The sequence below is a fragment of the Erythrolamprus reginae genome, chromosome 10 (genome assembly GCF_031021105.1).
Source record: "Erythrolamprus reginae isolate rEryReg1 chromosome 10, rEryReg1.hap1, whole genome shotgun sequence".
Taxonomy (NCBI): domain Eukaryota; kingdom Metazoa; phylum Chordata; class Lepidosauria; order Squamata; family Dipsadidae; genus Erythrolamprus; species Erythrolamprus reginae.
Window position 1 is genome coordinate 668,290 of NC_091959.1, and position 26,859 is coordinate 695,148.

Genomic DNA, 26,859 nt, shown 5'->3' on the forward strand with positions numbered 1-26,859 from the left:
AGCTTTGCAACAGCAACCATGGTCAGAGATTTGCTAATGCTGGCAATGCGTAGGACAGTCTCTGGACTGCACAGCACACGGTTTTCCAGGTCAGCGTATCCTACACCTTCAAAGGGATCAGGAGTCAATTATTCAAGGACGTCCCCAAACCTCCAATGGTCTAAATATCAAAGTATCTTTCCATGCCACCCCACAAGATCAGCAATGGTTGTATCTTCTTGGCCTAATAGTTTGCACAAGTAGAACAGCGAGAATCAGCACTTTATTCAAAAAATTAGCATGAGGAAAGAAAAGCATGACATACAGCACTTTAAAACAGGAACACATGTGTCCCAGATGTTTCTATTTATTCAATATGAACATACAGAAAAACACCAATTAACTCTGGGTGTTGTTTGTGAGGGGGGAAAAGACAAAAACAAAATCGAAGGCAAATGAATGATCTCATCCCAGGTCACCCTTGGTACAAGTCAGACTTCCTCAAGCTGCCCGGGAAGCCAAAGCAAGCATTGCAAAGCAGCACCGGCTTGACCTCAGCAGACAGGAATCTCCTGAGCAAGTCTTATTAGATCCATTAAATTCAGCTCATAATTATTAGACCAGGATGAACCATATGTAAAGTGAATGATTTCCAATACACTTAATTGCACCATATGCCAAGAAAAATTAGAATTAGCATATAGACAAGTGTTTAAATTTTGCTTTGAAAAAGCATGCATATTATTAATGGAAGAGACAGTTGAGCTCTGAAAACAAGACTGGATGCTGGAAGGCCAAACGCCCTCCACTAGCCAAATATTTTCTCCTTATGCAGGGCAGGTATGGCTGGAAACCCTGTGCTTAATTATATTTAATTTTATATATCAATGAAACACTTGTTCCAGCATCCGTTCCGTTTCAGAGCAATTTAATTCAAGGGTGCCTGGCATGTTTGCAGATTTCCCCAAAAGGGATCATGATTCTTAATCCTTCCTGTTTAGTTTCCCTAACCGGGCTGGGCTGTCCCTTTGCCAGGCCAGGCCAGGCCACGCACCCACTCACCTGCCGACCAGACCTCTTTCCCGTCCACGGACACGCCGACCACCACGCCGGGGATCCCCACTTGGTCCTGGGGAGCAAAAGGATCACTCAGCCCCCGCCTGTGCCAAGAGCGCTCTGTCCCTGCCCAGGAGGGACCCTCGGCCCAGGCCCAGAGGCCCTGCGGCCCCGCCCACCAGGCCTCGGGGGAATAAGCGGCGCCTGGACAGCCGGACACCCCACGGGGGGGAAGGGGGAGTCGCTCCTCCGGGGGAAGGAACTCTGCACATGCTCAGAGTACGTGCTCCCTACCCTCCGACCTTTAGCCGCTGGAGAAGCTCCCTGCTCCGGGCGACGGCCCGCTGGAAGGCCGCTTCTCCGGGCGGCCGCTCCTCGCTGTCTCTCTCCGGCCCGGCGACGGCTACGGCGGTCGCCGCCAGGCCCAGCCCCGCGCCCAGCCGCCACAAGGGCCACCCAGCGCCACCGCCTCCGCCGCCTCCGCCGCGGAAACCGCCTCCCATGAGTCGCAGGGCGGCCCGCCGCGCCGCTACGCTCCGGAGGAGCAGCCACATCGCGCCCCGCCGGCCTCACGCTAGGCTCAGGCTTGGCGGCCAGCTAGGCCCGCATTGCTAGGACACGGGCCAGGCATGAGCAGACGCTCCCCGAGCGAGGCCCGCCGCCCATTTCCGGGTGGAGCGCCCCCCCCAGGAAGCCGCATCGAGCGCCGGGTGCATCGATGGGGGGCGGGGCAGAGGGAGCTCCTAGGCTGGGCCTGTGAAGCTCGGCTCGGCTGAGCAGGCGGGGAAGCCACGACGCAGGCGCCGCAACGCAGGCCCCGCCCCTGCGGCCTAGTCCACGGGTAGGCAAAGTGGGCTCTTCTATGTCATGTGAACTTCCAGAATTCCTGGCTCAGGAATTCTGGGAGTTGAAGTCCAGATCGCTTCAAGTTGCCAAGGTTGGGAAACACTGACTTAGTGACCACTTCAGCAGCCACCCAGAGTGTGGGAGGAGTTGGGTGGCTTAAAAATCTAATTAATAAAAAAAAGCTAAATTTAACAACCAATTAGTCAGTCCCAATTGTCGTTATTAAACATAGGAGTTTTCATGTATTTACCTGAAGACAAGCTGCATTTTAGCCCCTCATGGGACAGGAGTGAATGAAATGCGAGTGCCAAGGGCTCCCAGAGGACCTGGGCTCAATTCCACTCAAGTCAGGGCCAGAAGCAACATGCCGCCTTCTGCACCCTGAGTCCCACCCTTGGGCAGACCCTCCTCCATGATGCCATGGACAACAGAAGAGCAGGAGGCTTATTGTCTCTGGAGCCCTTTCTCAGCTGTCTTGAGTTCACTAAACAGCTGGTTAAAACCAAGAGTGTGTGTGTGTGTCAAATGTCCCAGGGATGTGTGTGCTCTGCTGCCCTTTTAGCCCAAAAATCAACAACCGGAGGAGCCATGACCTGTTGGGGGAGGGAGGGAGGGGGGAAGCCCAGGAGGCCAGACATTTTGGCCACTCGCAATCCCTCCTGTGAACTGGACTAGCACAGAATCCAGGAAATGAAGGGGAATACAATGTTAATTAAGTTTTAAACCCCTCCACTTGGGCACCAGGCCAGGCCAAATAATTTTCAAACGTGCCATAAAATGCAGGCCAGATGGGGCCCCTGGCACCATTTGTTGTTTTAACTCTCATTCCCGCTTTCCCCATAAAGCAGAATCGTTTATCATTTGCCAAAATTATCTCCAGTTCAGACAAAAGCCTGGTTTCATTTTGCAACGTTTAACTTTGTCCCATAGTTGAGGGCCTGGCTATCGCACTGCATTGCAAGGAGAAGTAAACCCTAGAACTGGATGTCCGATTGTGGCAATTTTTATGACCAGTGGCTGTCTGGGAAATTCTGGGAGTTGAAGGGTTGAAGAAGGTGGACATGAAGACCAGAGTTTCTCAAACCTGGCAACTTTCAGATGGGCAGACGTCAACTCCCAGAATTCCCCAGCCAAACCCACCCATATTGGCATTGCTAAAAACCCCTGTTCTCCACCCACCTGCCCAGCAGGAATCCTCAAACCATCCCAGACAAATGACCATCCAACTTGGCTTGGAAACGTCCAGCGATGGAACCCTTCAGGCAGCAGAATAAAGATCACAAGGCTACAACCGTTGTTTTTTAAAAAAATGTTCTAGAGTATGTGTTTTATTTCATTATCGTCAATTATACAATGTTTACATACAGAAACTGCTCAAAACAACACGAGGGAAAGGCGTGTCGAACAAACAGGTGGCAGACACGGAAAAGTATTTGGTTCAGACGACACAAAAACTGCAGTGGGAAGTTCTCCGTGTAAGGTAAGGATGACTCCCAAGCGCAACGGATCTTCGAAGCCGCCACAAAACCTCCTGCAGACCAAAATGCCTCCGATGTTCAAAGTTTCTTTTCATGCTGAGCCTCAGGTCCCTCCAGGAGGGAAAAACCCCCAGTTCCTGGCTGGGCGAAGTGCTGAGTTATCCAGGGAGGGGCTGGAGGGCAGCGTGGATGCCTTTCCTTTCAAAACAAGCCAATTAAAATCCCCTCTCCCCTTCGCCCTGCATCCCTGACGGTTAAACTGAAGGAGATCTACCTTGGCAATCCTAAGAAAAGAATAACAGAATATTCCCATTTTTTGGGAGCCTGCAGAAAAATTGGCATTGGCAACTCCATCCAAAGCGTAGGCAACAGGAGTCCCAAGAAGGGCGCCCCACAGCTGGCAGGTGCCCCCCATAACTCCCTCATCTTGTTCCCCGTCTTAATCTTTTCCCCGATTCCACGCTTGGATGGAGCGGCAGGGCCTGGGATGGTTGTGGCAACATGGGGTGGGTGGGGTGGGTGTAGGAGCAGGAATGATAAAATAAGGACACATTTCAAAGGGTTTCATGGCAAGCAGGTGGGTTTAAAAAAACAAACAAACTAGAACTGAAATTGATGTTGGCACCGTCCCAGCTAAGAGACGTATCACATGTTGTTTAACTCCAGCAGAGTTTGGTCCAGCATCTGGTGCATATTGAAGTTCTCTTCTTTTGCGTTGGCCACTTTTTCTGTTGTGGGTCAAAAAGAACGAAAGGGGGTCATTTACAGGCATCCTTTAGCGGCAGGAAGGCAAACGTCGCAGTAAAACACCTGTGCAGAGCTTCACTATGGCATTCAAAGTATTTGAATCCCAAAAGGGGAAAAGCACCGTTTAGCCAGGCCACTGCCCCAAACTGATTTGGCCAAGTCAAGTGACCAACTTGTTTTGGCGTATTTAAGACAGAACCGGAGCACCTTAAAAAACCCAAAGGAGTTTGGTGATTTGTCAGTTATGGCTGTGGCAACTGACTGACTCAACCCGTCTTCTAAGAAGGAAGAAAACCTGCCCTTCTTTTTCTATCACAAATTTTAAAAGATGGGAAGAAAGTGAAGTTGCAGCAGAGAGAAAAGGAAAAAAAATCCATGGAGTAAAAATGCCGACAAAAGTATTTTGCAATTTTACTCCACCAGGACTGCAGAAAGGGTAGAATATGAAGGAAAGAGGCATCTCTCTCTCTCTCTCTCTCTCTCTCTCTCTCTCTCTCTCTCTCTCTCTCTCTCTCTCTGCTCGGGAAATGTCAGGTATTTTTCTGCTGCTAAAGGAAAAGTACAGCAGCTTTCACAACAGCTGTTAGTGTAAAGTCACATGCATATTGTGTAGGAAAGGCATTAAATACGTCACACATCTCTGATGAGAGACAAAAGCACAAAAGCTCAAGATCCACATACAATCAACACAGCAGGAGCAACTTCACAACGATGCAAATGTACCACAAAACTAGCAGAGGTGATTGACAGAAGGCCCCTTCTGCTGCCCAGGTGCAAAGTGGTCTCGACTTGGGCTAGAAAAGCGAGCGTCCAGATCTCATCCCTGAGCCCAACAGGAAGCAAACTTCTCCAAGATCCCAATTTCGGCATTTTCCCCCCAAGAGACCAGAACTGCTGGCAAAACTGCGGAGACTCCTCGGTCTCCTTTGATCTGACCGAGAGCGCAGCCCATCTTAAGGTGGGGCAGGAAATGCCAAGAGAGAATCTGAAAACCCTCCCAGCCCCCCCCCCCCCCAGCTTCAGCCCCAACCGGCAGCAGACCCAGGCCCCTCGCATCGTCCCGCGGCAGGTGAGCCAAGACAGGTGGGTTAGGAAGTGCGGAAGCTTAGTCCTCATTCAGGGCCAACTTCAGCTCGCGAGTGAGACGCCGGTTTTGCTCCAGCTGCTGGTAGAGTTGGTCTGTGCAAGTCGGAGAGCGGAGAGAAGGAAGGAAGGAAGGAAAAAAAGGGCAGAGAGAAGAGAAACGGTTAGAGAGGAAGGCTTAGCCCCGAACAGTCAACATTGCAGAAAGTCAGTTTAGTAGGACAGGACAGAGACAGAGCAGACACACCAAGGCAGGCGCTGTGTACCTCCTCCGATGAAGCATCTCGAGGAAGGAAGGAAGGAAGGAAGGCGGTCCCACCATCAGTGGTGGCCCATGCGTGGCTCAGCCCCGTGGGGAACCCATCGCTCCCAGTCAGAAGAGCTCCACTGGTTTCTGCTAGGGGGAGGGCTGGGCAGGTGCTGGTGGTGGCCATAACGCAGGACTGGTCAGTTCCAGCAAGGGAGACTCCTGGTCCAAGATCTACCTCCCCATCCCTGGGAGCCCATGTGTAAGACCATCCCAGCAATTCTCCCATGGGCCCTTCAGCCTGGGTTACGTGCGGGTGACTCTGGCTGGTCCTGAGTCCCCAACCCAGGTTTATCTGGATTCTTGGGCTGATATGACGAGCAAGACCTCCAGAACTTCATGCTAGAAGCCAGAGCCTCAGTTGGCAGGAGACTGACTCAGGAAGACCGAGAGAAGGCTGGGGCCCCTCCCGCTCTTTGTGTAGTCTCTGGGGGAGGAGGTCCAGTTGATAGGCCTGCTCTGGGCTGAGCCACCTGAGGTTCCCTCTCTGGGTGGACTCAGCTGCTGGAACTGCCCCAGAGACGTCAACTCAAGGAGCCTCGCTTTGGCCTTCAAGAGCCAAGGGGATTCCCACCAGCCAGAGGGAGGAATAGCAATAGCACTTAGACTTATCTACCGCTTCCTAGCGCTTTCACAGCCCTCTCTAAGCGGTTGACAGAATCAGCCTCTGGCCCCCAACAATCTGGGTCGTCATTTGACCCCCCTCGGAAGGACGGAAGGACGAGTCAACCTGGAGCCAATGGGGAGATTTGAACTGCTGAACTACAGCCGGCAGTTTAACCACTGCGCCACCCAAAGTCAAGAAGAAGGCGGCATTGATGACCCACGCCTTGCAAACATCTTTGGGGCAGTGGCTGACTAGCATTTAACTAGCTCACAACCATCTCCACACTAATCCGGTTTTGGGTTGGTCCAAACCCCACTGGGGCTTATATGATGGAGCCAGAACTGCTAAGCCAAAGCCCCATTGCAGCCCACGTCAGCACAGCAGGAAGCCCGGAATGGCCTTCCATCTCCCCCCCCTGTCCCCAACCCCCCCTCCAGCCAGGTGTGCAGGGGGTCCTCCAGGTGTGCAGTTCCCATTGCAGCCCCTTCTCCTCAGCCCAAGAGATCCACCTCTTGCCACAATGCCCCCCCCCGCTGTGCCCCCCCAGTGAAGACCAGGCTGCTCATCCAGCAAGGGACCGAAGCAAACTCCCCCTCCCCTGCGGAAACCCCCCCCTCCAAGCTCTTCAGCCCCCCCCCCCCCTGCATGGGCTGTGAAAAGGGCCGGGGGAGAAAAAGAATAAAAAAAGGAACAGGCGGGGGGGGGGGGGGGAGAAAAGAATGAATCCCTAACAGAAGAAAGCAAATGTTTTCACTTTATTCATACTCGAAATGGAGGACATAAATAAAAGGCAGAAGGAGCAGCAAAACAAGATACGACGTCGGGGTTTTTCATTTATTTTACAGTGAAAGTTGTAGAGTTCCTGTACAGTTGAAAGGCCCAAATTGGGGGGTGGGGAGTGGGGAGGGAAGGAGCCCCCTCCCCATCCGGTGGGTGAGCCCCTGGGGAAGAGGGGGGAGGGCAGGGCAGGGCAAGGAACTGGACAGCAGGCACCAGCTTGGGAAAGATGGTTCAGCCAGGCTGACGGAGGAAGAGAGGTCTCGGGAGGAGTGAAACAAAGACAGTTATCTGTGTGAAGATAAAAGAAACAGAAGTAAAAATGGCAGAGAAGATGGAGAAGGGAAGGAAGGGAGGGAGGGAGAGAGGAAGGAAGGAAAATTATGAGGAGAGGGAGGGAGAAGGAAGGAAGGAAAGGAGGAAGGAAGGGATGGAGGAAGGAAGGAAGGAAGGAAGGGAAGGAGGGAGGGATGGGGGAGGAAGGAGAGCAGAGGAGAAAATAATCCATCAGGATAACAGAAACAGCATCTGTCCTAGGACAACCCCTTCACCCCCCATCTTTCAGCCAGCACCCAGGGCCAGGCTATAGGACCCTCGGGGGGGCAGGGGGCAGAGAGAGAGAGCCAAGCCCTCCAGGGAAAGTCTGGCCAGCCTGGAGGAAGCCCCCTCGATGGGCATCAAATCTTTCCTTCTTTTAACTTTGCCTCCAAGCTCTGCCCTTGCAGAGAGCGTTCATGAAACCGAAGCCAGGGGATCTGGGCATGTCCCCCTCCTCCTCTGCTTAGGAGTAAAATCTGAGCTGCCCTTTGGAAAGACCCCCCCCCCCTTTGGAAACGGGTTCAAGGTCTGGAGGGAGCTGGGAGTCCGAGGTGGGCTTTTGTTTTCTGGCCCTTGCAAGCAAGCCCCGTAAAGGGACCGTCCTCCAGCCAAAGGTCCCCTCCCCCTTGGCCAACCCTCTTTCAAGCAGGGAGGGGCTGCTCTCTCTTTCTGGGTCCACCTGAACCTTCTAAGCATCACTTGATTTAGGTTAAATATTCTACTTTTTCTTCACAGCCTTTGAATCATGCCACACATCCCATCCCCTCAACTGCACAATGCCCAGCAATTTGTAAAACAAAACAACCAGCAGAGAATGTTAAACAGGCCTAGATAAAATTTCCCCAATATGCCAGGACCTGCAAAAAGGGAGGATTATTCAGACTAGAACTTTGGGAATCCAAGGGAGCAACAGAAGCAAACCACTGGAGGGAAAACTCAGGCCCAATGGTCGCTTGGTAATTAAGGCAGGAGAAGGCAGACCACGCACAGCATAATTCAGCCGAGAGATTCCACACTCCGAAAGAACCTGCAACTTCTGCACAGCAGTGAGTGAATCTCATGCAGGCAGGGACTTAGCTTTAGGGATTTCCCCCCCTCTTTAATAAGTTAGTACAGTCCGTTTTCACAAGGGTTAGTTGGAAAGTTATTAGTCAGGGACAACTGACTTCCCTTCAGCATTTTTTGCACAGTATAAACCTGAAACGACTGACAGTCTTTTTAAAAACACACTTTTTAACCTCAGGACTCCTGGTTGTGCTGGACTACACAAACTAAAACTATTGTGCTGGAATAAAAAGGGGCCACAGGGAGTTGTATCCCACTGGTGAAACTCCCCCCCCCCCCAAATACATAGAACCATAGAAGACAGACAGCAGGAAAAGACTTCCTGGTCCATCTAGTCTGCCCTTCTACTATTTCCTGTATATTTTATTTTAGGATGGATCTATCTTTATCCCAGGCATGTTTAAATTCAGTGACTGTGGATTGACCAACCACGTCTGCTGGAAGTTTGTTCCAAGCATCTACGACTCTTTCAGTTAAATTATATTTTCTCCCGTGGCTTCTGATCTTTCCCCCAACTAACCTCAGATGGTGCCCCCTCGTTCTATACATTTTAAATAGTTTCTGGATAGCTGCAGATTTCTCAGTAAGGATACACTAATAGGTGTAGATGTGTAATATATGGACTCATAACAGGTGGGATACTTCTTGAATAGATATCACACTTTTTCAAAAGACAAATAGTCTCAATAATATTCTGCTAAAAAGGTGCTTGTTCACTCTTGCCTACTGCCTAATTAAAATAAAAAGCAAAGGGGGCTTTCAGGTTAATTGTACGGTTTTCCACAAAAGGGCTTGCGCAACAGGCGCCGTGGGCCTCACTGTGGGCTAGAAGCACCATCCATCTACAGGGAGGAAATAGCCGAGAGGGTTTGCTTTGCCGACCGAAAGAGCCGGTGGGCTTTGGTGCGGAAGCAGAGAAATGCTGAAACGGAAGAGAGCTGAAAGGGGAAATTAAGGATATAAGAAAACAGCACGGAACCAAGTGGAGGGAAGGGAGGGGCCACTCCTCCTTCAGGTCAGCCTCGCCCTGAATTGCCCAGGCAGGACGCTCGCTCCCCCGTCCTTCATTCGGAACCGTCTCAGATAATTTTTTAATTTTTATTTTATTTATTGTATTTATATGCCGCTCACTCCAAAAGGACTCTGAGCGGCTAACAATTGGAATAAATACAACAATAAAAACAGTTCAAATCTAATAATAATAATAATAATAATAATAATAATAATAATAATAATAAATCAACACTTAATGACTATTCGCTCTCTTGCCTTCTCATTAGACCAGTGTTTCCCAACCGTGGCAACTTGAAGATATCTGGACTTCAACTCCCAGAATTCCCCAATTTGCTGGCTGGGGAATTCTGGGAGTTGAAGTCCAAATATCTTCAAGTTGCCAAGGTTGGGAAACACTGCATTAGAGAGTCCGGGAAGCTGCTGAAACCCAGGGCTAAATTCAACAGTATTGGCATGAATAAGGGGCCGTGCCACCTGCTGCCTGCCAATTGCCTTCTGTGCCAGTCCTCCCCAAAACACTGAGGACCAGAAACTTAGGAAAACAGAAAGCGCTTGAAAGAGCCCCCTCCCACGCACAATGTGCAGGACGGAAGGAGCAAGGGTGGTCGGACTGGGCAAGGCTGACCTGAGACCATGCGGGAGGGGAATGGGGGGGGAGGAAACCAGGCGGAGGCAGAAAAACAAGGTGCCATTTACATGGAGGTCATGTCGTTGAGGGCGTGATCCAGCTCCTCGCTGATGGCTTTGTACTTGAGTTTCTGGGAATACAACTCGTCTGGGAGTTGCCGAGGAAAAGGTGGTGGGGGTGCAAAGAGGAGGCAGGTGAAGAAGGAAGCACCGTCCAGGGGTCCGGCCGGAGGAGGGAGGAGGGGGTGCAGCCATCGGTGGGTGGGAGGGAGAGTGTGGGACAAAACACAACAGAGGTCAGGAGGAGGGCTTGAAGGGGCACCCACAAAATAAAGAGCGAGGGAAAGCCGGGCTGGCAGGCGGGAAAGCAGGAGGCTCCTGGGGGGCCTGTAGCAGAGAAGGCCCTTCTGGGTGGGCCTGGGTCTCCAGGAGGCCCCTCTGGGTGGGGGGAGAGACCTTCCCACCGTCTCCATCTCCCACCGTACCCTTCGGAGGACCTCAGACCAGAGAGAGTTTGGAACAGTGGTTCTCAACCTTTCTAATGCCACGACCCCTTAATACAGTCCCTCCTGTTGTGGTGACCCCCAACCATAAGTCAAGTGCCAATTCTCCCAACAGAGATTGGAGCTGATTGGCAGGAAGGTCAGAGGGAGACCCCCACTGCAAACGCCTGATTGTATAAATACGCTGCTCAAAAAAATAAAGGGAACCCTCAAATAAAACCTCCTAATCTGAATGAATGGAATATTCTCATGGAATCCTCTTTGTTCGGTACAAAGTTGGATGTGCACCACAGCAGGTGAAATTGATGGTCAATCATTGTTGCTTCCTAAGTGGACAGTTTGATTTCACAGAAGTTTCACTGACTTGGAGTTGTATTGTGTTTCTCAAGTGTTCCCTGTATTTTTCTGAGCAGCGTATGTCCCAAGAGGCCAGAATAGAAACCTGAGCTCCTAACACCAGGGGAGATTTGTCTTTTCCCATGTGGTCTTAGGTGACCCCTGTGAAACACTCATTCGACCCCCCAAAGGGGTCCTGATCCCCGGGTTGAGAACCACGGGTGGAGGCTCTTCTCCACCAACCACCAACCTCCTCCTTCAGTCTCCCCGGTCTGGATCCCTTTCGAGAGGGAATCTTCTCCCAGAGAGCATCCCCAACTGAGGCCAAGCATGGGGGGCCCCAAATGGTGTGTCCCCCCCTTGCCATTCACCCCAAAGCTGAGGTCCCAAATGGCAGCTTCAGCCTCTGGGCTTCTTACAGGCCCCCACCGGGCATCTGCCCAAGTGCTCCCCCCTCCCCAGGAAGGAGATGCCCGGGTGGCCCTTCCCCCACCACCCGAGGTCCCTTCCTGGTCTTCGGAAGCAGATTCCTGTGAGGCTGCTAATAGTGAAATCCTTCCACAGGAGGAAAAACAAACCCCACAGTCGCAACCGTTGGCCAAGGGGTTGTGCAGAGCCACACAGGCCAGTCTGTTCCCAGGCAAACAAGCCAGAGGTTGCCACCCCAAAGCCCCCTGGGACGACCATCCCGTTTTGGCCTCTGGGACTCAAGCAGACTGTTGAGACTCCTGACCGAGGGGAAGGAAGCTCAGACTGGGAGGACAATGGACCAGAGGCCTTGGGAGAATAAAATATCCACCAACTTTTACATTCGTTCAGATGTCCACCCCCCCCCCCCCTTTTATGCCCATTAAAGCTGTGCCGCTGTCTGCTCTCCCCACCCATGGAACCTCCCAGGGCGGGGGTGGGGGGGCTGAGGCCTGGGGCTGAGACCCCTGCCAAAGGGCTGAAAGACCCCCCTCATCGCTTGCTTCAGAGGGAAATGCCCAGAGGGACCAGCGGTCAGTGTCCAGCCAGGGAGAGTGGCCAGGGCAGTGGCTGGAGGAGAACCAGAACCGCCAAGGAACCTACCTTCTAAGTCGTCAATGCTCTTCTCCAGCTTGGTTACCGACCTCTCTGCAAATTCAGCTCGGGTCTCAGCCTGTGGTCAAAGCACAGGTAGGCGGGTCAGGAGGCGGCTCGGCCCACCAGAAGAAGCCACTGGACACACAGCAAGCAATACAAAGAGCTGCCCCCCCCCCCAACACTGGAGCTGGAGCAGCCCACGGTGTGTTCAGCTGGCCCATCAGAAAAAGAAGGGTGCTCCCTGCAGAGGAAGCCCCAAAAGAGCACCAGGAAGCTGGTCAGAGGACGCACGGACTGGGAACGGGGAGGGAGGAAGAAAGGAAGGAAGAAGGAAGGAGAGGAGGAAGGAGACAGAGAAGGGGAGGAAGGGAAGAGAAAGAGGGGGGGAAGAAAGAAGAAAGGAAGATGAGGAAGGAAGGAACCAAGGGAGGGAGAAAGGAGAGAGAGGAAGGAAGGAAGGAAGGAAGGAAGGAAGGAAGGAAGGAAGGAAGGAAGGAAGGAAGGAAGGAAGGAAGGAAGGAAGGATCCGGGCCCTCAGCATACGACCAGAGTAGGAATTCTCATCCCGTTTGTGCAACATTCCCCACACAAGAGCCCTGCAACTCTGCCACCCGGCTGCCCAGGGGTCTGGTGGGCCTCCACAAAGGTGGCCCCTCTCCTTTGACTGCAGGGGAGCCGGTGATGAAGGGGGCAAGGGGCTTTAGGGCAAAGTGCAGTTCACGTATGCCCCCCCCCCTGACACTCCCCCGGACGGCCTCAGCATTGCAGGAAGGAAAGCACAGGCCAGCGGTGTTGACCCAAGCAAGGGTCATTCTACTTTTGGGGAAACTTTACCTCTTTCAGTTTGTCAGTCAGGACCTTGATCTCCTCCTCGTACTTGTCTTCCTTCTGCGAGTACTGCAAGGGGGTCACACAACACGCCCCGTGTGAGGAAACACGCCCGGCCACCCGGCCAGCCGCCCTCCCCAAACCGGTTGCACCAGAGGGGCCCTGCGAGGCTGCCAGCTCAGAGTCAGGCGGGAGGCTTCCTCGGACGGGGCTGCAGCCCATGGAAAGGAGGCCCCGTCCACGGAGGCTGCACTCCAACTCCCATCATGCTGTGTGTGTGTGTGTGTGTGTGTCAGGGGGAAGCTGCAGTCTAAGGCTGGTGTGTGTGTGTGTGTGTAGGCTTTGGGCAGGGCAGTATTTTTCACACCACTAAAGAATCCTGGCCCGCCACCAGTTCCAAAAGTCCAGCTTCCCAACGCAGAAAGTCGCCTGAGCCCCCCAAAGTGGACGGTTTCTTCCCCTGCAGGAGGAGCCGCTTTTGCCCACCAGGGCTGCACAACCGCCCAGGGCTGCAGGGGCCCCTCCCTCCCTCGCTCAGCCCAGGGCAATGTTAGCATGAAACTGAGGGGACCCTCGGACGTCCCTTTTTTGCAGGCTGCCCGAAAGACGGGTGAGGCGGGAGAAGGGGGCCGTGGGCCTCTTGAGACTCCCATGGGGGACAAAAACAGGCCTCCGAGGGAGCCCGGGAAGAGCCCCCCTGGGGAGCCCCCCTCCCCTCCCCGAGGCTGACGGCTGCTCTTCACTTCCGATCTGGCTGCTTGGGGGAGCCACGCTTGGGGGCTTTGCAGGATGAAGCCGCCCCCTGGCTGACAAGGGCAGAGGTGGCCCTGAGCCCCTTTGCAAGGTCACAAGAGGGGCAGCACTTTCTCTCCTGGAGCCAGGCTCCCCCCCTCGCCCCCCGAGGAAAGAGGAGCAGGGCAGACCCAAGGGAGGGCAATCAACTTGGACTGGGGCGTCCTTGGCACCCTCTCAGCTGGGGGGCCAAGATGACCCACTGATCCAAACCTGGATGGTGACAAAGTTGGATAAAGGGTTTTTTTTAATCACTCTGGGAGAAAATTGCGAATCCCTGAAAATCTGACGGGTGTGCAGACTCATGAAATACTCTCACGCTCCTTCCCTTCCCCTTCGCTGCCAGGTGAGACCCCCAACTGCTCAAAAGACCTTCTGGTGATTTCAGGATGCCCAGAGATGAGACCCAGAGCGGTGCAGAAGAGCGGCCATTCTTAGCTGGACCCCTTTCAGGCAGGAGGGCTTTAATTCACAGAATGCCCCACCCGGGGGGGCTGGTGTCCATCTAGGTCGGCTGGGAGATTCTGGGGGTCAAAGCCCTTCTGCCCGCCAGTGTTTGACTCCGAACGAGGCCTCAGATCCCCCCAGGGGGCAACTGGTGGGCAGAGACGTGGGCTGGAGGAGGCCGGGTCTCTGGGAAGGCCCCTCTTGTTGTGTTGGGGGGCAGCCACTGCCCTGACCACCTCCGGCCTGGCTCCTCCCTGCCTGTCCTACCTTGTCCGCCTGAGCCTCCAGCGACCTCAGGCTGTTGGTCACAGATTTCAACTCCTCTTCGAGTTCAGCACATTTGCTATTATTGGGGGACGCAGCCGGGAAAAGGGGCAGGAGAAGGACCGGTCAAGCCCCGGAAGAGAAAAGGGGGAGAAAAGATACGAGAGAAAATGAAAACGGAGTCCCAAAGCCCCAGGAAAGGGCCTCTCGAAAGCAGCCGCACCCCTCGGGAACCCCAAATCGAGACCCCCAGTGTGGCCAAATCCCCTCTGTGCCCCCCCTGCAGCTGAGGGCAGACAGGGGAGGAGGGCCAGGGCCCCCCAGGGAAGAGGAGCCCCCCCTGCTCTAATAAAAGGCAGCCACGCCAGCAGCCCTTTGCAAACAGAGGGGGGGGGGTCTTTTGCAGTCCCACAGCATTTGAGAAGCCCCCCCCTCCCAGCTCCACCCCCGGGGTCCCAGAGAGGTCGGCTCCTTTCCCAGGGCTCAGTCGCGGCCACCAGGCTTCCACAGACACACGCGCATCCGACTGGCGCTTTCGGAGACCACGGACAGCCACGCAAGCGGAGCAGAAGGGCGCAAGGCAAAGGAGGAGGTCAGCGAGAAGGCGGAAGCAGTGCGGCTAGAGAGGCGCCTCAGCCGAAAGGCTCTTGGCATTCACCGACGGACGCTGAGACGCGCCAGTACCTTTTCCTCGGCCGCCATGAGGGCTTTCAAGGTCTGGTCCAGGGTTCTCAGCTGCTCTTCCAGCTGCCGGGCGTGGCTGTTAGTGGACACAGGAAACGCACAAGAGCCATTCACAAAAATCAGTGAGCCAGCGACATGCGGTGACCCCAACCACGCCAGAGCTCCCCCAACGCCCCCGACACGGCCCGAAGCACACGGAGGCAAACACAGGCAGGCGGACAGACGGACGGACGGATGGACATACACCGCAGCCCCTCCCGCTGGAGCGCAGAGTCGGGCACGGTTGCCGCACACACAAGAACGGCCACATCCACAGGCAGTGCAAGGCCAGAAGCAGTCACAGCCGCCCAGGGACGGAGACTGACCTTTCAGAGAGCTCGGCCCGCTCTTCTGCGCGCTCCAGGTCGCTCTCGATGATCACCAGCTTCCGGGCCACCTAGAGACGCCAAGGGAACAGAAGGGGGGGGGATGAAGCCGGCAGGAGGGGCCACTCCAGCCAACAGGGGCCTTCCGGGGGCTGGATCCCCGGCAGACCGGCTCTGCTTCATAGAAACATAGAAAGATATTTCTTGTCAGCCGCCCTGAGTCTCAGGAGGAGAGCAGCGTGGAAATCGAATCAATAAATAAGTAAGTAAGAGTGGGCCTTCTCCGGGTCTCGTCAACTAAACAATGTCGTTTGGCGGGACCCAGGGGAAGAGCCTTCTCTGTGGCGGCCCCGGCCCTCTGGAACCAACTCCCCCCAGAGATTAGAATTGCCCCCACCCTCCTTGCCTTTCGTAAGCTGCTTAAAACCCACCTCTGCCGCCAGGCATGGGGGAATTGAGATATTCTTTCCCCCTAGGCCTTTACAATTCTATGCATGGTATGTCTGTATGTATGTTTGGTTTTACAATAAGGGTTTTTTTAGTTATTGTAGTATTGGATTGGATAGTTACATGCTGTTTTTATCACTGTTGTTAGCCGCCCCGAGACTACGGAGAGGAGCGGCATACAAATTTAATAAATAAATAAGTAAGTAAGTAAATAAATAAATAAAAATAAGTAAATGAATAAACAAACGGCTGCCACGCTCCTCGGCCCATTCCTGGTGGGAACGCCCCACTGCCTGAAGCCCAGCTGCCCAAGGCCCGCCCTCCCTTTCCCAAAGACAGGATGCCAGGCCAGGGCGGTCAGCGGGGGCTCACCTCCTCGTACTTCCGGTCAGCATCCTCAGCGATGTTCTTGGCCTCCTTCAGCTGGATCTCCTGGATCTCCATCTTCTCCTCCCCCTTCAGGGCTCGGCTCTCAATCACCTTCATGCCTCTGGAGGGGGAAGGGCAGCGTCACGGGAAGAGCCACGCCCGGTTCGGGGTGCAACCACCCTTGAGGCCCCGATCCCCCAGTGCAGCCCAGGCCCCTGCCCTTCCTAGCTCCAGCCAAGTGGCAGCCTCGGATGCCCCCCCCCCCCCCCCTGCGAGGCCTCTGCCCCCAAAGCCCATCTCTCCATGTCCCCCAACCCACAAGCCTTCAGACGGCTCCCTCTCTGCCCCCTGGAAGAGTCTCCAACCCTTAATCAACTTTCTTCGCCTAGATCAGGGCAGGCAAAGTCGGCTCTTCTACGACATGTGGACTTCAACTCCCAGAATTCCTGAACTAGCATGCTTGGCTCAGGGATTGATTGATTGATTGATTGATTGATTGATTGATTGATTGATTTATTTATTATTTAGGTTTGTATGCCGCCCCTCTCCGCGGATTCTGGGAGTTGAAGTCCGTAAGTGATAGAAGAGCCAACTTTGCCCACCCCTGGACCAGATGTGAGGCTGGCTGGGGAATTCTGGGAGTTGGGAGTCTTAAAATTGCAAAGATGGAGAAACACAGATGTAAAGTCCCCGAAATGGTCCTGTCATGTGGTTTCTTCCCCTTCCCTGCCGGTTTCCAAAGAGGGGCTGGAGACCCCCCCATTGTGGATGACAGAGTGAATCCTGCCGTGTGCGGGGTTGGTCTTTATGGCCTCTGAGGTCCCATCCCATTCTACACCTCTGATGTTTCACTGAGTTCACCTTAAGACAACAGGCCAGAACCCAAAGGGCACCCTCTTATCCCGAGAGGCGAAACTCTGTGCCAGCCGCGCACCCCCCCTGCCAAGGGCCCCCCCGGCCTCACCTCTCGCTCTCGTCTGCCGCCTTCTCGGCCTCCTCCAGCTTCTGCAGGGCTGTTGTCAGGCGCTCCTGGGCCCGATCCAGCTCCTCCTCCACCAGCTGGATACGCCTGTTCAGAGAAGCCACATCGCTCTCAGCCTGGGAGAAGGAAGGAAGGAAGGAAGGAAGGGAAGGAGGAAGAGAGGAAGGAAGGAAGGATGGAAGGGAGGGAGGGAGGGAGGGAAGAAGGAAGGAAGAAGGAAGGAAGGGAGGGAGGGAAGAAGGAAGGAATAAGGAAGGAAGGAAAGAAGGGAGGGAGGAAGGAAGGGAAGAAGGAAGGGAGGAAGGAAGGGAGGAGGGAGGGAAGAAAGGATGGGAAAGAAGGAAGGAAGGAAAGAAGGAAGGGAGGAAGGAAGGAAGAAGGAAGGGAGGAGGGAGGGAGGGGGAGGACAGAGGGAAGGAAGGATGGGAAGGAAGGATGGGAAGGAAGGAAGAAAAGAAGGAAGGAAGGGGAGGACAGAGGGAAGAAAGGATGGGAAAGAAGGAAGGAAAGAAGGAAAGAAGAGAGGGAGGAAGGAAGGAAGGAAGGAGAAGAAAGGAGGGAGGGGGAGGACAGAGGGAAGTAAGGAAGGGAAGAAGGAAGAGAAGAAGGAAGGGAAGAAGGAAGGAAGGATGGAAGGGAGGGAGGGAGGGAGGGAAGAAGGAAGGAAGGAAGAAGGAAGGGAGGGAGGAAAGGATGGGAAAGAAGGAAGGAAGGAAAGAAGGAAGGGAGGAAGGAAGGAAGAAGGAAGGGAGGAGGGAGGGAAGGAAGGAAAGAAGGAAGGAAGGGGAGGACAGAGGGAAGAAAGGATGGGAAAGAAGGAAGGAAGGAAAGAAGGAAGGGAGGAAGGAAGGAAGGGAGGAAAGAAGGAAGGAAGGAAAGAAGGAAGGGAGGAAGGAAGGAAGAAGGAAGGGAGGAGGGAGGGAAGGAAGGAATAAGGAAGGAAGGAAAGAAGGGAGGGAGGACAGAGGGAAGAAAGGATGGGAAAGAAGGAAGGAAGGAAAGAAGGAAGGGAGGAAGGAAGGAAGAAGGAAGGGAGGAGGGAGGGAGGGGGAGGACAGAGGGAAGGAAGGATGGGAAGGAAGGATGGGAAGGAAGGATGGGAAGGAAGGAAGGAAAGAAGGAAGGAAGGGGAGGACAGAGGGAAGAAAGGATGGGAAAGAAGGAAGGAAAGAAGGAAAGAAGAGAGGGAGGAAGGAAGGAAGGAAGGAGAAGAAAGGAGGGAGGGGGAGGACAGAGGGAAGTAAGGAAGGGAAGAAGGAAGAGAAGAAGGAAGGGAAGAAGGAAGGAAGGATGGAAGGGAGGGAGGGAGGGAAGAAGGAAGGAAGGAAGAAGGAAGGGAGGGAGGAAAAAAGGAAGGAAGAAGGAAGGAAAGAAGGGAGGGAGGAAGGAAGGGAAGAAGGGAGGAAGGAAGGAAGGAGAAGGAAGGAAGGAGGGAGGGAGGGGGAGGACAGAGGGAAGAAAGGATGGGAAAGAAGGAAGGAAAGAAGGGAGGGAGGGAGGAAGGAAGGAAGGAGAAAGAAGGGAGGAGGGAGGGAGGGGGAGGACAGAGGGAAGGAAGGATGGGAAAGAAGGAAGGAAGGAAGGAAGGAAAAGAGAGAAATGTTTGGTTTTTGCTAAGTGGGCAGGGAGGTGGCATTCAACCACAAAGAGCCGTGGAGAACAGTCCCCTCCCCCAGAACCAGCCTCCGACATCCTTGGTTTGGCCACCGCCTGTCCATTCTCTCCATGTCGCAGCCAAGAAAAAACGGAGAAAAGAGGACTTTTTTTCTAGCCTGAGCAATGAGCGCAATTTAAAACCGGACCATTTGCTGTGCCCCATATTCCTATGGGAAGAACGAGACCGGTGAATTAAAGCAGATCGCAGCCATTGCAATTTGCACCAAACTGCTTTCTAAAACGACGTAACCGCCATTACGGGACCGCCTCCGACCTCATTACGGCCAGTAAGGGCCCACAGAGTCAGCCTTCTCCAGGGTCCAGTCCACCAAGCAATGTCGGTTGGCAGGACCTCGGGGAAGAGCCTTCTCTGTGGTGGCTCTGACCCTGTGGAATCAGCTGCACCCGGAGATTCGCACGGTCTCCACCCTAGCGGTCTTCCGGAAAACTGTTAAACCCTGCCTTTTCTGGCGGGCCTGGAATTAGATTGACTGCTGTGTGTGTGTGTGTGTGTGTGTGGTTCTTTTAAATGTATTATTTATTGTTCTTATATTACTGATTTTATTGTGTATTTTTCACTGTATTTTAATACTATTGTAATTATCCCATTTGTTAGGCACTGGGTCCATTTGGAAGGAGTGGCATATAAATGCAATCAATATCAATCAATCAATCAAAGGTCCCTCGGCCACCCAGAGCAGGTCTGGACCTCTTGGCTCAGGCCACGCAGGAAGGAAGCCACCAGAAGACCTGCCTGGCCAGGCCACAAGCCCCACGCGAAGAGACGGGGGGAGGGGTCTGCAAAGGCTCTCCTCTCCAAGCGTGGCCCCCTTCAGCCCTGCGGACTCCAACTCCCAGAATTCCCCAGCCAGGGCACACAGGGCATCAGAGCCTTCTCTTGCAGGCCCCAATGCTCCCTTGCCTACCCAGCTCAACCCCTTGCCAGGCTTCTACAGGGACTTCTCCAGGGGCCACTCTCAATGAATGCAGGCACAGCAGAGCAGAGGCCACGCAACAGAACTATTACCCACCCACCCCGCCTGCTTTCACGGCGCTCTGGTTAATCATCAGCCCCAAAGGGATCTGGCTGCGTCCCTGGGAGGCCGAAAGGTCACTCTCCCACTTCCTGTTCCCAAAGAGAGAGAACCCAGCAGGGCCGATGACCGGCCCTTTCCACTTCCCACAAAGCAAAGCCATCTCCTTATATGGTCACGAAAATACCACTATTGAGGCGAGCAGAGAAGATCCAGCTCCACTCCAGGTGGCCGATTCTGGCAGTTGGGCCAAAGGGACATTGGAAAGCCACACTTTCCCTTTTGCAACCCAGCCCCCCCCCAACAGACACCCCCCTGCCCCAAATCCCCATCAGCCTCTGTCTTTGGAAAGACTATCCGGATTCCGTCCAAGCCCCTGGCTGGCCAAGGTGGGCAGTGGGAGGGGTCTCTCCCGGGTCAGCCTCCAATCCCTGAGGCTGCCTGGGAGAAAAGCCCCCCCCTTGCCCCCCTTCTCCTTCAGCCACATCCCTTCCCCCCTGGTCTCCCCAAAAGCCGCCCCCCTTACTGCTTCCTGGGACACTCAGGGGCCCTTTGAGCTGTCCAGCCAGAGAGGAACAATGCAGCCAGACTGGGGCTCCCAGTTAGAGGCTCCTGCTGGTCCCAGTGGCTGGAGGGCTTCGAGCTCTGCAATGTGCAGGGGGTCAGGGTCCAGTTCCCGCGTGGGGAGGCCCAGCAGGTGCCAGGAAAGGACCCCACCCACCCACCCACCCCAGGCACGCCTTCCTGCGAGGATGGGGGGCTCGGGGCCCGTGGGGGGCGGGGCATCAGAAGAGAAAGGGGGGAGGGGCGCCCCCACCTGGAGAGGACGGGGGGGCAGGGGCAGCAGGGGGAGCCTCGGCCCTTCGCACCTGGCCGGGCAGGGGGGGGCTGCCGCGGGGGGGTGTTGCAGGGCGGCCAAGGCCCCCCGACGGCTTCCCTCCAGCCGGACCCGGGAGCCATGCGCGCAGTGCGGAAGGAGGGAGGGAGGGGCGTGGGGGCGTCCAGGTGGGGCGGGCGTGGGGGCAGCGGGGGCGTCTCACCTGCTCGCGCAGCGCCCGCTCCTCGTCGAGCTCCCGCTGCAGCCGCCCCGCCTGCTCCTCGGCGCCGTCGGCCTGGTCCTGCAGGCTGCGGATCTTCCTGCGCACCGCCTCGAGCGAGCTCAGCCCCGCCGCCATCGGGCTCGCCGCGCAGGAGGAGCCGCAAGAGGAGCAGGAGGTGGAGGAGGAGGAAGAGGAAGGGCGGCCGAGGGAGGAGGAGCAGCCGCAGCCGCGCCCGCCTCCCCGCCCCGCCTGGACGCCCCCGCAAGCCCGCCCCGCCCGCCCTGCGCTGATGCGGCGGCGCCCGGCCGGTTCCCGAGGCTGCAACGCTTGGTTGGGGCAGAGGGGATTCGTCCCTCCCCAGCGCCCTCTAGAGGGCCCCGAGGGGGAAGGGCAGAAGTCCCCCCCCCGCGAGTGAGAGCGAAGTCTGGGCCTCCCTTTGGGGGGCTCATCGGGGGCTCCTGCAGCCCCTTCCCCGGGAGCCTCACTCGCGCACCGCAGGATCCTCCATCCCGCAAACGCGGCTCCTCTGAGAAGCTCCTGGGGGGCCCAGGCAGGCAAAGGGAGCAGCAGTTCCTGGGCTGGGGAAAGGCCGCCCCCTCCTCACACCTGGCAGACCCCCCCCCACCCCATTTCCTCTTACAACCCCCAAGGGAAGAAACTGCTGTGTCGACTTCCAGGAGCCTGGGAAGACTTTCCCTGGGAGGCTCTTCCCAAGAAGCCCAGAAGGCACAACCTCCCCCCCACCCCAGGAAGGGCAGGAAAGAAAGCAGCAGCTGATGGGACTTGAGAGAAGGGGGAAGAAGGCGGTTTACAACCTGGAGAGGGGGGACAAAGGGCACAGCTGGCCAGAAGCCTCCCCCCAATGCAACCCTCTTCAAGGAGGGGCAAAGAAATGCTCACTCAAACGGTAGCAGAGCCTACTTGGTGATGGCCCTGTCACGGCTTTCCCAATATGGAAGGACGTGGGGGGCAGAGGTTCGCAAGACTGCCCCCCCTTCACTCAGAGAAGCCTGGAGAACCATAGCAGGCCCACAGGAGGCCCCTCTGCTACCCAAAAAGAGCTGAGATGGTGGTGAGGACTACAAAGCCAACATCTCTGTGTCCCCCCCCCCCCCAGCCCTGCTCTGTCCCCTTTGATGGCTGACCCGTTCCTCCCTTTTCCCTTTCCGTAGATATGGGGGAGGAAATGGGAGGGCAGCCCAAGGAGATGGACCCCTCCCCTTCCCGGCTTATCCATCAGGAGGAACCGCAGCCCAAGGCAGCCAAGGAGGAGAATCTGGCAACTCAGATCCCGCTGGTTCAGTCCAAAGAGCCGCAAGGTTGTCCAGGAGGGCAGGAGAAGAGCTGACGGGGCTGAAGGAGAAAAGCCCAAACTGACTGCAGGAAATGGGATATTGACGGCTTTTCCCAGCCTCCCTCTGGCCCCTCCTTCCACAGCAACAGCCCTTAGCCACAAGCCTGGAAGATGGACGGCAGAAAAGGACCCTGTGGTCCATCTCGTCTGCCCTTCTACTATTTCCTGTATTTTATCTTAGGATGGATCCATGTTTATCCCAGGCAGGTTTACATTCAGTGACTGTGCATTGACCAACCACGTCTGCTGGAAGTTTGTTCCAAGCATCTACTCCTCTTTCAGTCAAATCATATTTTCTCACATGGCTTTGGATCTTTCCCCCAACTCACCTCAGATTGTGCCCCCTTGTTCTTGGGTTCATTTTCCTTTTAAAAACACTTCCCTCCTGGACCGTATTTATCCCTTTCACATATTCAAATGTTTCAATTGTGTCCCCCCTTTCCCTTCTGTCCTCAGGTGAAGTTCCTGAAGTCTTTCCTGATAAAAGTTTCATGCTTAAGACCTTCCACCATTTTTGTAGCCCATCTTTGGACCCCTTCAATTTTATCAACATCTTTTTGTAGGTGAGGTCTCCAGAACTGAACACAGTATTATTCCAAACGGGGTCTCACCAGTGCTCTCTACAGTGGGATCCCAATCTCCCTCTTCCTGCTTGTTATACGTCTAGCCATGCAGCCAAGCATTCTACTCGCTTTCCCTACCGCCTGTTCACCCATTTTGAGACTGTCGGAAATCACCACTCCTAAATCCTTCTGATCTTTTTTCTAGCACAGTTTTTGCTAATTTAGACTTATATGCCGCTGTAGTGCTTTTACAGCCCTCGCTAAGCAGATTACACAACCAGCCTCTTCTTCCCCCAACAATCTGGGTCCTCATTTGACCCCCTCGGAAGGATGGAAGGAGTCGGCCAGGAGTCCGTGGTGAGGTTTGAACTGCTGAACTACAGCGAGCAGTTAGCCGAAGGAGCCTGCAGGGCTGCCCTCCAACCACTGGGCCACCTGGCTCTTCAAACATCTGGAGAGCATCCACCTCCTTGGCCACCAGACGTCGGCTGCTCTATTGGGGCCGGGGGCTTCTGAGCCCAGCTGTCTCTCTCGGGAAAACTCCCCAAGAGGAGAGATTTGCCCTAAGAGACCCGCCCCCTTCCTGGTTCCAACGGGAGAGGAGGCCACTGGGAGACTCTTGGCTTTGAAGCCGCCTCTCCAAAGGGCTCCGGGCCCCTTCTCTGCGCAGGGGGACATGTTCAGGCAGGGCCCCAGAGGGGGAAGGGATTTTGGGAAGAGGAGCCGGGCAGTTAGGGAGCCGTTGGGGAGGCACCTTCCCAGCCGCCCCAACGGTTACTCAGGCAGAGCCCGGACTCGTCACGGAAGTGATGCAAGAGGCCCAGCCCTGAGTCACGGCCCAGTCGCGCCACCAAAGGTGAGCGCTTCCTGGTCCCCCCTCCCTCTGCCCTCGCCCTGCACATCTCTCCCGGCAGCTCTGCCTCCGCCCTGCAGCCCCCTCCCCTCCCTTGCTGCAAAACACACAGAGCCTTTTAAGGGCCCAAGGAGGGGAGGAAGGCTGGTGCCCCCCTCCTTCCAAGGAAAATCCAGATTCCCCTCCAGGCCTAGAAAGAAACGAAGCTTTTCCCCTGGAGGGAGGGAAAAACCCTCTCTGCAAATTCGGAAGCTTTTCTCGGGCCTCCCTCCTCCTCCTCCTCCTCCTCTCCTGCCTTCAACTCCAGCTATTTCCAAATAGTCTGCATTCCCTTCCTTATAAGGCCTATATCTTCCCCGGGATCTATTTGCGGTTCCCTTGAACCAGTTAAATAAACGCCAGGCTGGAATGCTGACTCCCATCTATGGAAAAGCCACAGAGCTGCAGAAGGCGCATGTGAGCCAGACCAGGAGCAGCGGCCTCTCTGCGCCTCCAGAGTTGAAGTCCGGTTCCTGTTGGGCCGGGCAGGACCAGCCTTCCAACAGGAGCTGGACTTCACGCTCCCTTTGCCTCCACTCTGGCCTGGCTGCTCTCGCTGGGCCTTCGTCCACCCCCCATGTGACCACCGCTGCACTTTCTAGCCGGCCTGCGAGTGCAGCTCTCTTTTCCCTTAAGGAGAGTGGTTGTCCTGCGCATGACCTCATCTGCTTGGGATGTCAGACTCCCCCTCCCCCCCAACCTTAAGGGGCCGACAGCCCAGATTTGGAACGAACTGCGGGGCAGGCTGTGGGGCCGGGAATGCTGGAGGACTGTGGCCATCGGGCCATTTAATACCCAGACAGGTGGGTGGGGGAGCTCGCTCGCTCCCTCTTCCATATAAAGTGCTGAGCTATATATAACCCCTACCCACCCACCACCCACCCACCGTCTCTCTGTGCCTGGACCGACTGCCGACCCAGCAAGTCTCCCTCCTTGGCATGTCAGGAAGCCCCTTTTGGCACCGGGCCCCTGCGGCCCCTCTGGGCACCAGCCCTTGTCCTCTGGGAACTTTTTCCCACTTGGGAATCTCGGCTGAAGGACTCCAGAGGGAGGAGGCCCCCTGGCCCAGACAGGCACTTGGGCCCCTGTGTACCGGAGCCCCTGTCCGTTTCCAAGGATTTGGTTCTGGGAGAAAGGCTGGGTCGTGTTTGCACAGCAGGGGGCTCCATGCAACCTCCCCCCAAACAGCTCCGGCTGCTTCCTTGGCAACCAGGCCGGCTGGACATCTGGACCGGCAGGAGCCCCCCAGGTGGATGGCACATCTCGTGCCCAGGCCCTCTTGGGTCCTGGCGGGGGGGCTGAGAGATCAAGTGACCTGAAGGGGCAGAGAGGTGGGGGCACATGCTCCTGGGGGTGGGTGGGCAGACTCGGGGGGTCTTAGAGAAGTACTCACGTCTGCCGCCTTCTTCTCAGCCACCTCCAGCTTCTCCTGGGCGTCTTTCAGGGACTCCGAGTATTTGTCCAGCTCATCCTCCGTCCCCTTCAGCTTCTTTTGCAGGGACACCAGCTCCTCTTCCAACTGCCCGGAGGTTGGGGACCAGGGTGGGGAGGGGTGGGGGGTGATGAGGGGGAGTGGGGGGAGGGGGTGCAGCAGGCAACGCGACGGGGGCGTGAAGGCAGCGTGAAGAAGGGGTGCAGGGGGACAGAGGGGGGAGAAGGGGGAGAGAAGAAAGAGGAGGTTAGCGCAGTGTCCGGAGAGGCTACCTGGGTGGCCTTCTCGTCGGCCGTGAGCAGGCTGTCCTCTGCGCTATGCAGCTCCTCCAGGACGTGGTCCCGCTCGTCCTCCGAGACCCGCAGCTGCTTCTCCAACTGCACAATGTCTTCCTCCAACTAGCCAGGCGGGCCGGGGGCAAAAAGAGGGTGGGGGGCACCTTTAATCTCCCCCAGTCCGGCCTTCCCTCCCATCCACCCCCCCCAAAACCACAGCCGGTCCGTCATTGAGTTCCCACAACCCGCCTAACTGGGGCACTTTGTGGCTCAAAGTGTTTTATTATTATTATTATTATTTATTGGATTTGTATGCTGTCCTTCTCCGTTTTCTGAATGAAGCTGCCCGTGTGCTCGGTTCCTGGCTAGCGGAGGAGGAGGCAGCTTCACGGGGGTTGAGACGGGGTAGGAACAGGGCCAGGGGGGAGCCTGGGGGGGGCGGAAGGGGGGCTGGGCTGCCTTCAGGTCTCTGGGTTCAATGCCCCAGTCAGTCGCCTTCCCCTAGTTTGGCTGGAGCCCCAGAGCCTAAACCAGGCCAGGCTCCCCCCTCACTCAAAACCTTCCTTCAGCCACACCCTCAATCCTGGCTGTTTGAGCTGGGAAGGATGGGATGTGTAGTCCCAACCTAGTGAAGGGCTACCAAAATTCTTACTACCACACTATGGGCGTGGCTTAGGCAGGACGCCAGCATTTTCTTTCAACAGCTTTCAGTGCCGGTGGGGGGCTCTGGGGTGGAGCTGCATTTTCGCTCCCCCACCGCGGTCCCTCCACCCCCACCCCCTGTCCGGGCAGTAGCCCACCCCCGACCCAGCCCATTCGCAAGGCGTCAAGTGGGGAAGCCTTCCATGGGCCCCAGTGGGGAGCAACTCATGGTGGGAGACTCCCCAGCGAGGGAAAGGGCTCCCAGCCGGTCTTCCTGGAGCCCACCACCAAAGGGCTCCAACTCCTCCCGGGAAGCGGGGCGGGAGAGGAGGGGGGGTCCCTCCCACCAACGGGGCTCCAGCAACTCCATTTAGCCGCTTTTTCTCGGAAGCCTCCAACCCGGGACCCTCCAACCGAGCGCCCGGCATCCAGAAGCCCCAACTCAAAGCCGGGCGAAGGGCAGCCCAGTCCAGGGGGGACAGTCGTCCCCCCCACCAATTCCCTCCGCCTCCTCCTTCGGGGCGTCCCGGGCGGGCGGCGGGCGTCCCACCTGCTTGCTGCGCTCCTCGGCGCCCTTCTTGTCGGCCTCGGCTTGCTCGGCGCGGTCCAGCGCGTTCTCCTTGTCCAGCTTGAGCATCTGCATCTTCTTCTTGATGGCGTCCATGGCGGCGGTGGCGGTGGGGCAGCGGCCCGAAGTCCGTCGAGGAAGAGGAGGAAGAGGAGGACGAGGCGGCGGCGGGCGGCGCTGGGACGGTCGGGCGAGCCGGAGTGCGAGCGGCGCGGCGGCGGCGGCGGGCTGATAAGTCCCCTCGCGGGGCGGGCGGGGGGCGCCGCATTCCGCCGGGCAGCCAATGCTTTTTTGGGAAGGAGCCCCGCGCGCCCGCCCCCTCCGCCTGCCCCGCCCGCCCCGGCCGATGCCTAAAGAAGGGCAGGGCGGCGGCGGCGGCCTCCCTCGCAGGGCGGGCGCTCCCGGGCAGCGGCAGCC

The 26,859-nt window shown here is 56.2% G+C and overlaps 2 protein-coding genes across 14 annotated transcripts in view; both read right to left on the minus strand.

Moving 5' to 3' along the window:
* LACTB (lactamase beta) overlaps positions 1–1,698 on the minus strand; it is a 2,517-nt gene extending 819 nt beyond the window's left edge. The window contains exons 1-3 of the mRNA XM_070762751.1: positions 1,338–1,698; positions 1,042–1,108; positions 4–106 (exon numbers count right to left, since the gene is read on the minus strand). Of these exons, the coding sequence (XP_070618852.1) occupies positions 4–106; positions 1,042–1,108; positions 1,338–1,589 (422 nt within the window). The 5' untranslated portion in view covers positions 1,590–1,698. The remainder of the gene's footprint in view (positions 1–3; positions 107–1,041; positions 1,109–1,337) is intronic.
* A 1,477-nt stretch (positions 1,699–3,175) lies between these two features.
* TPM1 (tropomyosin 1) lies at positions 3,176–26,763 on the minus strand. Of its 13 annotated transcripts, none has more exons than XM_070762323.1 (10): positions 26,425–26,626; positions 24,919–25,044; positions 16,969–17,102; positions 16,008–16,125; positions 15,189–15,259; positions 14,143–14,218; positions 12,643–12,705; positions 11,815–11,884; positions 9,974–10,052; positions 3,176–4,087 (listed from the first exon to the last, which is right to left on the minus strand). In XM_070762323.1, the coding sequence occupies exons 1-10, from the start codon at positions 26,536–26,538 to the stop codon at positions 3,943–3,945; spliced, it is 996 nt and encodes a 331-aa protein (XP_070618424.1). In that variant the 5' UTR covers positions 26,539–26,626; the 3' UTR covers positions 3,176–3,942. The 13 variants fall into 13 exon arrangements, with proteins under 13 accessions (XP_070618424.1, XP_070618423.1, XP_070618419.1 ...); XM_070762322.1 differs by lacking the exon at positions 9,974–10,052 and adding an exon at positions 25,230–25,355; XM_070762318.1 differs by lacking the exon at positions 9,974–10,052 and having other exon boundaries at positions 26,425–26,763.
* Between the last annotated feature and the right edge of the window lie 96 nt (positions 26,764–26,859).

What these genes read in the sequence shown, in the direction of transcription:
- TPM1 (XM_070762321.1), bottom strand. Translation starts at nt 26,538, where the DNA reads ATGGACGCCATCAAGAAGAAGATGCAGATGCTCAAGCTGGACAAGGAG. An exon ending in GCGGCAGACGAGAGCGAGAG is followed by an intron (nt 16,126 to 16,968) that starts GTGAGGCCGGGG and finishes TTCCCCCTCCAG; the next exon opens with AGGCATGAAGGTGATTGAGA. An exon ending in CGGGCCGAGCTCTCTGAAAG is followed by an intron (nt 14,900 to 15,188) that starts GTCAGTCTCCGT and finishes GTCCACTAACAG; the next exon opens with CCACGCCCGGCAGCTGGAAG.